The sequence below is a fragment of the Nothobranchius furzeri genome, chromosome 17, assembly GCF_043380555.1.
Source record: "Nothobranchius furzeri strain GRZ-AD chromosome 17, NfurGRZ-RIMD1, whole genome shotgun sequence".
In the NCBI taxonomy this organism is placed as follows: Eukaryota; Metazoa; Chordata; class Actinopteri; order Cyprinodontiformes; family Nothobranchiidae; genus Nothobranchius; species Nothobranchius furzeri.
Window position 1 is genome coordinate 30,191,786 of NC_091757.1, and position 14,451 is coordinate 30,206,236.

At 42.6% G+C, this 14,451-nt stretch overlaps 1 protein-coding gene across 2 annotated transcripts in view; it reads right to left on the reverse strand.

Moving 5' to 3' along the window:
* Positions 1 to 14,451, reverse strand: part of kat6a (K(lysine) acetyltransferase 6A) — a 43,226-nt gene that overhangs the window by 8,578 nt on the left and 20,197 nt on the right. For both annotated transcript variants that reach the window (XM_015971955.3, XM_015971953.3), the window contains exons 2-10: positions 10,160 to 10,268; positions 8,352 to 8,467; positions 7,934 to 8,015; positions 6,789 to 6,903; positions 5,353 to 5,675; positions 3,260 to 3,372; positions 2,297 to 2,412; positions 1,913 to 2,054; positions 1,335 to 1,496 (exon numbers count right to left, since the gene is read on the reverse strand). In XM_015971955.3, coding sequence (XP_015827441.3) covers positions 1,335 to 1,496; positions 1,913 to 2,054; positions 2,297 to 2,412; positions 3,260 to 3,372; positions 5,353 to 5,675; positions 6,789 to 6,903; positions 7,934 to 8,015; positions 8,352 to 8,467; positions 10,160 to 10,268 — 1,278 coding nt within the window. The remainder of the gene's footprint in view (positions 1 to 1,334; positions 1,497 to 1,912; positions 2,055 to 2,296; positions 2,413 to 3,259; positions 3,373 to 5,352; positions 5,676 to 6,788; positions 6,904 to 7,933; positions 8,016 to 8,351; positions 8,468 to 10,159; positions 10,269 to 14,451) is intronic.

A 14,451-nucleotide genomic window follows, 5' to 3' on the forward strand; every position in this document is an offset into this window, starting at 1 on the left:
GCACTAAATAACGAGCATCCTCCGCGCCGTATTTTTGTTGTAGGATGAAAACTTTACATCAGTTGTCCCAGGGGGAAAGTTCAGCTGCTGTGTTTGTTTAAATTTTTGCCACTGCGTCCCGGCACAGTATGAGGGAAGGGGGGTAGGGGTGATGTGACACTTTGTTCAGCGTCTCTACAGGCTCCAGCAGCAGCGACAGCCAGCTGGTTTGATCTGCTCTGAAAGGCATTTATCAGAATTTGAATAGAACATTTTTTTAACCCTCCCAATGTCCTCATGGGTGACCCCGCCAGGAGAGTTGACCACTGAGCAGGGTTCATGGGTTATCCCTTGAGGTCCACGTGGCAGGGGTGGTGCTCACTCCTCACCCCTGCCACGTGGACCTCAAGGGATAAACATGAACCCTGCTCAGTGGTCAACTCTCCTGGCGGGGTCACCCATGAGGACATTGGGAGAGTTAAACGGAGATCGGGTGTGTGCAGCCATCACGCGTCACTCAATATAGCGTCTGTGCGGAAACTTGCCTAGGAACTTTTATTCGCTGCACTTAAATCACGCAAATAAAAATTCATTATTTAACGAAACGGTACGCAAGTGGACCGAACCGAACAGGCCGAACCGAAGCGGTTCAACACTCCCCCGTGAACCGTTACACCCCTAGTCATGACTGTATAAACATTTATATCATCTGACTTTTACTGCAAGTTTTTCTTTATCCTGCTCTGCGTCTGTTGCTAGATATGTTGGGTTCTCGTTTTATTTTTTTGAGGGGGAAGGGTGGGGCTGTTGATGAAGTTAAAAGAAGCAGCGCCCTGACCAACCACAGCCTTGCGGTCTGTCGCTTTTGACAGCTATTTATAAAAGTGGCCTCGATTCCGTCCATCCTTGAGCCTATTGGAGAGCCCCTTCGATGACGGATAATGACGCCACATGTCTCCACACCGATGCAGATGAAAAAAGTATAAACTAGCCTCAACCCTGTTTGCTCTGCAATGCTGACGTTTTATCTCCACAAATAACAAGTCTGAAGGAGTTCTGCCATGTTGTAGAGTTGCTAACGCTAACTGTGAGCTTCTACTAGCAGAGACGTGCTCTGCTCTCTCCTGGGTGCACAATCAACCTTCCCCGTCATGAGCAGAGATGGGTGAGACCTTGAATGCTAACTTGACATTATGATGTGCCAACATCACTAGCTTTTCTAACCCGAGTTTCCCCGTCTTCGGCTAATGCAGGAAATAGGGGTAGTAGACTATTTCCACGTTCAGCCTGCATGTGAAACTCGTAAAAACGGTTTCTACTTGCTCTTTAAGGAAAACAAGCCGACACTACTGTACCTTAGAGAAGTAGCCAACTAGGTGGCAGCCTTTGCTGTCATTCTGGGTCAGGACGTAGAAAAGGAAGGGCTCCACGTCGTAGTAGAGAGTCTTGTGGTCTAGAAACAGCTTAGCCAACAAGCACAGATTCTGACAGTATATTGTGCTCACATTTCCATCCACCTGTTAGAAATACCCAGAAGAGCTCAATTAGTCCACTGCTTTAATCACACGTTTAAGCTGCTCCTCAAAAACGAAGTGAGGTTTAGCAGGAAGTTAAAGGAGCAACTGGGATCTTCACAAATTTTCTAAGCAACACGACAGAAAGAAATCCAGAGAGAAACAAGTAGAGAGCAGGAGAGGCCTCGGTGATTGGTCATGCACCGCTGCACTACTACACCTAAAAAAACACACAATAAATAACTTGTTAAAACATTCCTCTACACAGGTCATGAGTTAGGAACAAGACTGGCTTGGATTTAATGATGTAAGCAACAGCACAACATGAAATGATAGTTTTAATTTTTACCATGCAATACATTCAGCCTTTTCATTTCCCTCCATTATTCTCCATCCCGTTCTGCCGAAAAGCGTCTCACCTCAAACACAGACACGTCGTCCTTCCTGTAAATCTCATTGGCTGGAGGGTGGAACCAGCTGCACTTCTTCATGTGCTGGTAGAGAATGCTGCGACTCTTCATGTAGCGCAGGCAGAACTCACACAGGTAGAGCTTCGGTAGTCTGGACGGGACAACAGCAGAATATTCACAGGTTTGCAGCTGCCCGTTGGCTCTGGCCCAGAGTGCTTACTCGTCGTTGACAGCTAACCTGACAGATTTAGACCTGGTAAAAAGAGCTTTCTGGCCCTGCCTGGTAACGTGTCTAAGTAGGTGAGACATGCTAGCAGGCAGGGCTGGCTCTGGGATCCCAGTTGTTGGTCCTACAACAAGGCTCTGAGAAAGGGACAGGTGGTTACTGCTTACCTGCTGTACTCTTGTGGATAGGGAGATGAATACCAAGTCTGGATTTCAAACTTGCCAAATTCAATGACTGATGGACAGCGCATCTGGGGGTCGGGGGGACCCGTCACACCAACTTTCTGTTGAGATAAATGAAGCAGTGGGAGAGAAGTCAAGTCCAGGTTCATAAGTGCAGAAAATGCCATCTCATGGATGGAGGAAACATGACCCCAGAGCTGTATACAGCTGCATGTGACATTTTCATACAAGCCCAAACACACAGGGAAATGTTGATTCTTCCTGCTTGCATTACTCTGCAGCTTCAGGGGGATTTGTCGAAAAGCTATGACCTGCACACTCCGTTAACTGTTCGATAATTGCCCTGCCAGCATCAGACACGGGGGTGTTTGGTTTAGGGTGTAAGACTGTTTTACTGCTACTCGCGTGACGCTGGCAAATGTCCTCTGTCACGTTGGTTAACTGCAGCACATAAGCCTCAAACATTAAGAATGAATTTATGTTTTCTCTCTTTAACTACTGGCTGACCCGTCAGGACACAAGCGATACATTTTCCTACCCTAGACGTGGGAGAACAGCCATACACTTCAGGCTGTTTGCACTAGCCTGTCTTTCCAAGTACGTGACAGAGTTCACCATCAATCACAAGTAAATGCAAAGTTCAAGCTCATTTCTATTGCTGACATCTCAGCATAATTACCTACAACAAAGCTTTTATCCAACAATCACTCTTGGCCTTTGCATCTACTGGTTGCTTAAACCAAACCCTTGTGTCGGTACTTTTATTGTATGACTGGGCCATGACTGATGATTTTAATATCCATGCAGCTGTTCCATCCCAAATTCCAGAAAACTCATCGTGTTTTGACCCACGGAGGTGGGCGCTCCGTGGAGAAAAGGACTATCTGTTATAAGAGTCGGTTCTCAACAACCCACCAGACTCCTGAGCCCATGGCTGGGTCTTCGTACCTGTAGAGCCAGATCCTGGATGTGTCTGAACAGCTCAATGTCTTTTTCAGTCAGATTCTCGTGTCCCGGCAGTTTGTCTTCATCTTCGTGCCAGTCGCTGCCGTCCTGATTGTCTGGAGATGGAAATGTCGAGCTAAATTAACACAAATCTAGACCAGCAGGTGCTGTACTGTTCACAACAGACATCCTAATCCTAACTATTTGCTTCAAATTAGGGCTGCTTGATTATGGCAAAAATGATAGATTATTTTGACTGTAATTGAGATCTTGATTATTGAACACAATCTTTAACTAAGTGAGTGTGCACAGTGGCATGATGCAACATGTCGCTCAGATAGATGAACTTCTATTATTTATCTGCGTGAGCAACAGGAGGTGTGACATGAGAGAGCATGAAGACAGTCAAATGCATCCCATGCTCCTTGTGAAACTTTGCAGCTCTGACTAAATAAATACCCACTTCAGATGTGGTTCGCTGTGTCTTGAATTTATTTATCTTGTAAAACAGCTGATTTTGTGAGCGAGTGAGATCCACCGAGAAAGGTTTATGATTGGCCAGTCTGGCGCGCAGGCTGGGCGTTTTGCTAACCAGCAGGAAATGTCGACGTTTTACAGAAAGTATCTAAGGGTCATCGGCAGAGGTGGAAAGAGTACTAAAATTTCCTACTTAAGTACGAGTACCAATACTTTGATAATTTTTACTCAAGTAAAAGTAAAAAGTATCGTAAATAAAATGTACTCAAAGTAAAAATTACTTAGTTACATTTTTGTCAGTGTAAAGATGGTTACATCAGTGCAAAACCACAACACCAGTTCACAACACGCTTCTGTGTGTGCGCACGCACGCACACACACGCGCGCGCGCGCACACACACACACACACACACACACACACACACACACATTGCAGCATGTTAGAATCATGTGAATGACTAATTTAACTACATTGAACTGCTTTTGTAGTACTTTAGTCTCCAATTCTGGAGTAAAATAAAGAAACAAGCTAAATCGTCACATATCTGTGGCATCAAGGAGCATCTTGAGTTCAAACACAGGGATGGAGCACAATGTTTACACCTGAACAGTATCAGGATGTTTTAACTCACAGAGGCCTGCAGGTCTTCTGTTTTATGAGCAAAGCGCTGATAATCCGCTTGTTATGAGTGCTAAACGTTATTTTGCTGCTTCCGTGCGGAGCGGTAGGGAAACACATTTCAAACACGGAACCGAGTCTGGCTACCGAACCGAGCAGAATTCTGATGACGTCACACCGGTGCGCGAAGGTGCGTGTTCCAACCCACGAGAGGAGGGAGAGAGGGGGTGAACAGCAAGTGGATCACAGGGACTGAACTAATGTTTTTGAGCAGAAGTGTACACCCCCCCCCCCCCCCCAACGGTTTAGACGTGGCGCTCATGCAGGAGTCTCTTTCTGTTCCGACGCTGCTACTCGTAATGTTTTTAATTTATTAAGCCTATAATTTATTTCTACTCAGTAACGGATATGATTTAAAATGTAGCGAATTACAATTGTTTTAAAAAATGTACTCAAGTAAAAGTAAAAATACAGATTTTAAAAACGACTTAAAAAGTATAAATATACAAAAAAAAGCTACTCAATTACAGTAACGTGAGTAAATGTAATTCGTTACTTTCCACCTCTGGTCATCGGAAATGTTGATAGGTTGTTCCCCATCATGCTCATGGTGCTTATGGGGAAAAAGTTACAACGGGGGTCTGAATAGTGACAACGTTGCCAAGTTTGCAACTTAGCTACTGTGTAAAGAGGTAATACTGATTAAAATTCAATTAATAGAGCAGCCCTACTTTGAATACTATGCAGCCATCTTTATTTCTTTACTGTTTCCAGATTAGTTAAGCACAGCTGGATTATAATCTCATTTGAAAACATTGAGTCTGCAAGAAAAGTGTGAGAGTGAAGCTGTGAGGAGAAAACTTGTTTTCTAAAGTCGTGTCTAGACTGTGCCACAAAAAGAAACAGGCAATAATTTGGATTCACTTATATTTTAATCATTTTGCTACAACTGTTTTTCTTCTCTAGTGTTTAAGCACAAAACAATGAGAACAGAGCTCACCATCCTCTCCCCGGTCGTCGTCTTCTCCTTTACGACCTGATTTCTTTCGAATGCGGCACTGCTGTGAGTAATCCACCACCTCCTGTCGAGCCTTACGGCCCTCCGGCGACGGCGTGAAGAACTTTGTGAGGGCGTCGATTAGACCCTTGGTCTTGTTGTTGAAGTGCAGACTGCTATGCGACTGCTCATCGTCGCCACGCATTGAGAAGAGCAGCCGGTCGTCGCCAGGGTAACCTTCACAGGAAGAACTGGAGGAAGAGTTGGCTGAAGTGGAGCGCCGCCTACGACCACGACCACTCAGCTTCTTGAAGGGCCGTCCCGGTCTGTGGGGGGAACCGGAGGTCCAGTTGAGATTGTGTGGACAGGTAAACAAGACGAGCTGTTTTCACTCTACAGTAGTCTTGGGTGGTATACCGGTTCATACCAAAAACCGGTGTTTATTTTGGTTATGATATGAATTTTTCACATACCGCTATACCGGTGAATGGCCTAAACAACGTACAGAACGTTCGTAGTAGGAAAGTGTTTCAGCGGGGCCTCGTTTCACTGCTACACACAAACACCACAGCGTGGTGAAACCGAGAATGGCGGCTGGCGGGAGCTGTCACAGCGACATCGAAACTTCGAACGCAGAAGAACTTATTCAAAAAAGAGGAACCACGTCTGTTGTTTGGAGGTATTTCGGGTTTAAAAGTTCGGACGTGGAGTAAACAACTATTATATGCAAATGCTGTCGAGCAACGGTGGTAGCCGGCGGGGGTAACACCAGCAACTTGCTTCATCACCTCAGCCGAAAACACGTCTTGGATTACCAAGAATGTCTCAAGCTTCGATCTGCACCCTCCACCTCCGAGGCTAAAATGGCTAGTAGCAGTCAGAGACAGACGTCCATTAATTACGCGTTCGCTAAAGGGACTGTTTATAATTAAAAAAAAAAAGCAAGCGGTGGGTCGAGATAACCAACGCAATAACGTTGGATGTGAAATCATAAAGATGGTTAACTGCACAGATTATATGTGTTCAATAAAAATAGTTTATTTTGACTGCAATATTTTATCTTTCTAGTGGTTTTTTCTTAACTGCTTTCTTTTGACAAGGATACTTTGAGGGGGTTTCTGCATTTACCTACCTGTGACTGGACATGGAAAAACTGGTATTCTGCACATGAAGGTAAAACGGGCTATTTAAGGCCAATCTAGTGCAGCAATTATTTTCTTATAGAAATAATCTGGGTAATCACGGCCTTGAGAAAAAAACCGTCAAATACCGTAAAAACGATGTAATTTAAAAAAAATACTGTGATATGACATTTTTGCCATACCGCCCAGGCCTACTCTACAGCATTTTAATGATGACAACTTCAGTCCTGCAGTTGTGTAGCATGTGAGTGGTTTACAGCAGGAGCTGACGGCACCAAACCAGACTGAGCCCCGTACCTGTTCTTGGGCCGTCCCAGCGGTGTGCTGTAGCGCCGTTTGATTTGGGCTGCCTTTTCGTGCAAGAGCGTCTTTCCCTTATTCCTGGGTTGGCAGATTTGACAAATCCACATGCCTGACACAGAAAGAGAAGATGCATGAGTTCTGCTGTGAGATGTTTTAGCTGGTCCACAGGAGACGGTTTCACCTCTAGCAACCTTTATTAAATCATTTCCATTTCATGTTAATCATTTCAAAGCTGATAAACTAGAATCTGCTACACGTACGACAAGATTAGTTGACTAATCCCCAAAAAACTAGTCATTTTTCATTATTATATAATTAATAATAGTAAATGACTATTAATATAATCCTTTGTGGCAGCCCTACTGTTAACACACGTAGGTTTATGTGTTTTACATGGTAACATTTATAACATATTATCCATCCATCAGGTCAGTTAAGAGATGCAGCTAAATGTCTCAAAACATTTTTTATATATTTATAATTCATGTAAGATACTTTCAATTCCATCCAGGGGTGGCCCGTATCCTATCATTCACAATATTACCAGTAGTTTGTTCTCGTCTGGACAAAAAGGCATCATCCACTACCAGATGTGGGTCAGGCCGGGCAGAGTTTTTAAAGTGATGATGACCAAATCTAGAACATAATTGTGCTCTGAGAATACGTGTAATGACGGCTTAGAGACGGGACAAGAAGCAAGCTAGCCTTAGCAACAGCAGCTAACTCTAGAAAGTTGCTGGTTGAACATTTACACTGATATAAATGTTACTGGGTCATCTTGCTAGATATATTGATATTTCAAAAATATGTATTGCCTAGTCCTAGTCTCTCATATTTTCATTTCGCCTTTAAGTTGAATTACTGAAACAACTGAACTTTTGCATCGCGTTGTAATTATTTGAGTTTCACCGATATGTAGGTAACAGGGGGCAGGATGGAAGAGCGTATCAGACAGATATGAAGTGAATTTAGGAGCAAGAATAAGCTACTTTCACACACATGATGTTTACAAGCATGTGTTTTTGTTTAGCACCTAATTTTGTTGTGATGTAAATTAAAAAATATTACAAACACACTGTTCACAGGACAGCCTGAATGCCGCTTTTAATCAACGTTATGTAATTTTCATGTCTGTTTACCTTTAGGCATCCGGGTGAGTGGAGGATCACAACACTCCATGTGGAAGCCCCGATCACACGAGTCACAGAACAACATGTTGTCCTACACCAACAGATTAACAGTGTTATACGGGATTCAGATTACCTTTATAAGACTTTATAACAAACCGATGCAAAAAAAAAAAAAAAAACGACACCAGTCTTTAAACATCTGTTCCTGCAGTAAATTGTGAGGTCCCTCTCGCTGCTGGACGTCTCAAACACATAACAAATGACTCCTTGCTCTAAAGAATAAAATCCTGCAGCGGCTGACAGAAATAGCTCAGCCCCAGGACCACAGACATTTCTATCAGCAATGCTATCTGACACTTAAGTGAAGATGAGAGCATCCAGAAATGTTGTCAAGCTGCCAGTCCGCCATGTTTATTCATCCTCTCACCGCATTTTTTCCTTGATCCTGACAGCTGCTGCAAGTTTTGCATTCAATGCACTGCCACCACAGCGCCTTGACTCGTGCTGTGAGCTCTGGGGAGAACTTGAGACAGGACGGGTGGCCTGCAGGTAGACATAAACACACGTGCATCAACGTTACACACTTTAATTTATGATCAATGCTGACGGACAGCTCTGGTACACTTGCTTCTCTGTAAAAGGGAGGGGGGAAAGGAAACTCTGTTTGGAATTAAAAGCTCCCGCTGAAGCAAGGTAAGTGTTTAAACATAGATGACAGCGTGTCAGAAAAGAGCTTTTGCTTTTCTGAAATAGTAACAAACCCGAAGGCCTGTCTGGAGCAAGAACCTGTTGAGGGAAGAGGAAAGGTACTATTGTTGCTCTGCTGTCAACCTCAGAGTCAAGCCTGAGCAGGAACTCTACATATCATATCAAAACATTAATAGAAATAATCATACTGCAAACTAGGGCTGCAGCTAACGTATGTTTTAATATTTGAGTTTTCTATCGAATACTCCAGAGATTAGTCGAGTTTCTATTTGACGACGTTTCAAGTGAAACGAGATCATGGTCTGCTGCTAAAAACATGTAAACAGCTAAATTATAAAAGGCACAATAATATAAATTAAATTGGTGTTCTCTTTCCCAGCTGATATTTATAGTTAAGAAATATTTTATGGAACAAAATTTGACTTGCATTTCATTCACATTTTATGTCTGTATTAACCTCATCCTAGTCAAATTACCATATCCAAATATATTCACATAAATCACTGGAATTAATTTATTTCATCAACCTGTTGTAAGCTACTGGAAATGCTAATAATATTTAATTCCTGCTGATAAAAATGTAACAGTGGTATATATATTTTATTGCATACGGGTTGGCAATGTCTAAATTGTATTCAATTGTCAAAGCGTTAGTGAATTATATGCTACAACGGCTTGCCATGATCCTGCTGCTGTGGCTGGAGCAGACTTGTACCAACAAACTGACTTCAGGTAGCTACAGCAGCTCTGCCCCACACCGCTGCACATATCCACATATAAACGGGATGGTGGGGATTTTTCTTCCGCTTGTGGACTTGCTCGTGAGAATGCTACCTGCTAGCTTAGCATTAGCAATTCTGCTCGAAGTTTCACGCTTGATCCCAGACTTTGGACCGTCTCTGCCTTTTACAATGGCTTCTGTCTTTGCTGGTTTCTCCATTTTTCTCCACAGCACCTAGATAACCACGTAGAGCACCAGTAAAACGCACACAGACTGTGGTGCGCACATTTAATGAAGCTTCAAATCAGTAAAAAAATGAATTGAGGAATTTATGGAATCAAACCATTCGAATCATTCGATGATTTGTTTTAGCCCTACTGCAAACATCTCAGAACTGAATCAGAGGCTGAACAAAGACACTGAATGCAGAATAGCTCTAAAAAAATCTGCTGATGTGAAAAAGGAGTGGCGGTGGCAACATACAGGAAGTAGGTAAAGACATCAAAATGGCAGCTAAGTGAGGAAAAGCTAAAGGTAATTGCTGACTGAGGTAAAAGTTCAGACTTGATCTGCTAACGCTGAACAAATCCTCGCAGTGGTAGGGATGTCAGTGTGAGAGGGCCAGATGTTACCTGAAGGGTATTGCCTAAAAGCCAACAAAGCTCCAGGTAAACAGATGGAGACTGTCGGCTAAGGCTAAGAGCAGCTAAACTACCGGCAGCATAAATGAGGTAGAAATGTAAACAGGTGTGGAGCAATTCCCTGATATAAAACTCTGCATTTACAGTTTTCAGAGCAACACTCACCACTATTGCCACAGTCGGCACAGGAGATGAGCTCCTCCGGCTTCTTATCGCGGTTCTGCTCCTTGGTGCCCAGACAGAAGCTGCAGATGGGGATGGGCTCGGCCACGGGCTGGCAGAGGGATGAGGGAGAGGGGAGAGAAAGTTCAGACTGTCAGTCAATCCAACAGCTTCACTACACAAATGAAAACAACAGAGAGGCCTGTGTGTCCTACCACCGTCGAGGACTGTCACTGTATATTAAAAAGCTAATGGCACGCTGATGATTACACACACACGTACGTATCTGTGTGAGCAGATCGTTTGTGGTAATGGGAGATGCTGCCATGGCATCTCTACTGACTCGTGCGCAGCTTGATCACAAGCTGGAGCTTGGCTGGGTGGAGGTGGTTACATCCACAGTATTGTGAGCCATTTTCACATTTGTTTCTGAAACAAGTCATCAGAAACTCTGTTTTCAGGCTGGGTCCATTATTTAGTGTTTCCACTGACAACGCAAACAGTGTCAGCAGGTGTGGATGCAAACGCACAACAACAATTTCCCCAGAAGAAGAAAATAAAACTGATTGCAGGTGCGCTTCACAGATACAAAACAGCAGAAATCTGGAACTCCTTTAAGGTTTCTGCAGTCTGGAGGCCTGAGGGGAGGTGGTGACTTACTTTTACCTCAATGCTCCAGCTATAGAGCTATTTTAATCCTGCAGTATAATTTACACACCACTAGAAGATTTAATTTCCCTTTAGGATTAATGAATTATTTTTAACAGAAAGTGAATAAGTTCTGTTGACTAATGACAGCTCCCCCAGTGATGTGCTTAAGTCTGTTACAACAAAGAATAAATTAGTTACAGGAACTAAAAGCCTCTATATCAACACAGCACTGTAATAAAGTGTAACATCCAGCAAGGGTCAGTTTTTAGGTTGACCATTCAACATTTGGTCAAAAGGAGACACACGACTGCATGTGTTCCCTTTAAATTGGCCTGCCTTCATCCCATCAGCTGGCGCTCAGAGCCTCTCTGCAGCTCTGAACACATGATAACGAAATGTCAACAATAATGTTCTCTCCTCAAGGTCCATCCTTATCGCCCTACAGGATTGTTCAAGCCTAACACTCGCAGCTCGGATCAGTTGCTAAATCAAAGAATGATTTCCTAAATTAAATATGAAATTCTACAACTTATAAGCTAGATAATCATTAAATAAATGTTTGTTTATTGCTACTTATAATAATTATAATATAATGAAATGTTTCATTCATCTGTGCTCAATGATTGAAGTATGAAATGAATGTCATGTTATGATTACAGTGATTGAAATATGTTTCAGCATGTTTATATGACAAGGTCATCATCATTTGCACTCACACAAGAACAAAGTAAAGTTAAGTTAAACTCATGACACATAGCCTTTACCCAGATCAGAGCATCCGGATCAAGGACGGCGTGTTTCTGAGTTGTCTTGGTAATATTCCTCAACTTGTCAGCCTCTGGTTGGCTACACAAATCATAACATGAGAACATTAAAACTGGATATCTCTGGTGATTCATCAGTTCTTGAGAAAAGCTTCAGACCGGCCATCTGAAACAAGACCTCTTTAACCATCAAAGCTTTTGACACGTCGTCAAAATCTTTTGGCACCTGTGAAGCTGATACAGCAACAGTTCCTGCAGAACAAGCCGATATTGATCCGACTCCTTAAAGAGTCCCAGACACGCGGTTCCATCCATCTGTCGTGATCCGAGACATCTCTGGACTGAAGAGTCGGTGCCACCGTTTTCTACAGCCCTTCGGTGCCAGAGGTCATCCAACCTCTCTGACCTTCGGATCCACGAAGAGGGTCTCCAAAAACGGGTGAAGTAGACACACAGATAGCGTCTGATGTGCGTTTGATAATAATCAACTTCATAGCTTAACGCAAACCAAATTATTTTACATCCAGAACTCAGCTCTCCTAGATACGGAAGTTCTGATGACATCGCATTCACACCTAGGTTCATTCATCACATTTAGTTCCATCCATCACAGTAAATGTTAGTTAACTTGTCATGTTTTAATTGTTGGTAAAATAAATTCTTACTTTTAAAAATCTGACTCTTTTCTGAATCAAAACAAAGCGTGTACAATTCCCTAATAAATAAAGAATCCTAGAATCTTCTGATAAACACACAAAGACCAAGCAGGTTGATGTTCTATATTTAGATAAGAGTATCACAGCTTATTGGACATAAGTAGAGGTAGTATATATATTGAGCTCTTAAAGCACTCAATTTCCTAAACCCTACAAAAGCAACAAAGAGAAACCTTTTACTGTATTGGTTAAAATGTAAATACTGATGACATTTATGATTTTTTTAATCCGTTAAAGAAAGCAAAAGAGAGACAGACAGAGAGATAGAGAGACAGACAGATCTTTAATAGTGCCCCTCAAGATAAAAATCACAAGGCGCTTCACAAAAACAAAAAATTAAAATATAAAAAATGATTTAAATGAGGAAAAAAAATATTTCAAAAATGTAAGGAAAGGAAGATAGAAAATGAATAGGAAAATGGGGAAATCTGTGGATCCAAGGAAAGGCAGAATAGGTAGAAAGAGCAGGGAGAGCTCCACAGTCTGGGGGCCACAGCAGCAAATGATCTGTCGCCTTTGGTCTTTAGCCTGGTGCTGCACAACCAGTAGGCTTTGGTCACTGGACGTCAGGGACCTGCTGGGGGTGTAGGGTCTAAGAAGATCACCAATGTAAGATGGTGCTTGTCCATGTAAGGCCCTATAGACCAGAACCAGGATCTTGAAATGAACCCTGAAGTTGACTGGCAGCCAGTGAAGCTGGAGGAGAAGCGGAGTGATGTAGGTGTGTTTGGAGGACTTGGTCAGAAGCCGAGCACAGGCATTCTGAACCACCTGTAGACGGTTCAGGGAGGTTCTGCTCAGACACGTGAAAAGAGAGTTACAGTAGTCTAAGCGTGAGGAGATGAAGGTATGGAGGACTGTCTCAAGTTCAGAGCGGGACAGAATGGGACTCAGCTTAGCAATGTTCCTGAGATGGAAGAAAGAAGAGCGAACAAGAGAACTGACATGAGAATCCAGGGTGAGAGCTGGGTCAAAGGTCACACCAAAATTCCTGATGGAAGGTTTGGTGTGAGAAACAAGCTGACCAAGAGAGTCTCTGACTTTGGGAACCAGCTTGTCTGGGGCACAGATGAGGATCTCAGTCTTAAACCACCATATAACAAGGCATTTTAATGTGAAAATAATAAAATAAACTGAATTTAAACTATTAAAGATCAGGGTAAAATTTACAACCTACAACCGTTTCTGTAATTTTCTTAACAGCAGTCAAATGAACATATTTCTGCATCATGTTCACAGCATTTCAAGCAGGAAAGCTGACTTCACACCATTCTATGTCAACTCTTTATGCTCCAGTCTCAGTGTGGACAGGCATACTTTGTTATCAGCTTTAAAAGTAAAAACATACTTAAAATATTTCTTTCAATAAAAACCTAAAACTTTTGGCTATTTAGCAATTAACTCATTCACTGCCATTGACGACTAAAGCTGTCATTTTAGATCCAACCGTTCAGCTTTTTTTTTTTTTACTGTGTGGGCATCGGAACAAGCCCCCGCGCTGAGAGAACAAACATTTCAGCTCTGAAGCCGATCTTCATCCGCATACGTCACATGATCAGAAAGCAGAACATCCATGTGTTAGAGATCGTTTTGGGCCGTTCCTGTAAAAAAAAGTGAGGCGCGAACCGGAAAAGTGTCTGCCGATCACAATTCGACAACGGATCATGAATGAACGGATCACGCTCGAAGCACACGGGTTCTGCCGAATGTAAGAGGCGAGTCTCTGTTTTGTTTTGGTTGTTTTGGCGTCGACATCATCCTAGTGCGCAACGTTCTGTGACTTAAAAAAAAACAGTAAAAACTAGGGCTGCACGATATTAGGAAAACCTGTGATATTCGATAACAGTGCTTAGTATTGCGATATCTATATTACTCGCGATAAATGAACAAATACTAAAGTATGCAGTGTTGATGTCGTCTGGCGTGTGACGTCTGCTCTGGGTTCAAATCAAACAAAAACTAATGCATGAATTCCATTACAACAGAACATTTTTATTGCAAAAATATGCAGCTGCACCTGCTACTGTATTAGCAGCAAAACAACAAACTGCATGCATGCAGTTTCTCAGTGACTTTAAAACATCACCTCCACCATAAAACTTTTTCTGATGCTCCAAATACAGAAAAACATCCCTTACCAGGGTTTTTAGAATAAATAAAATAA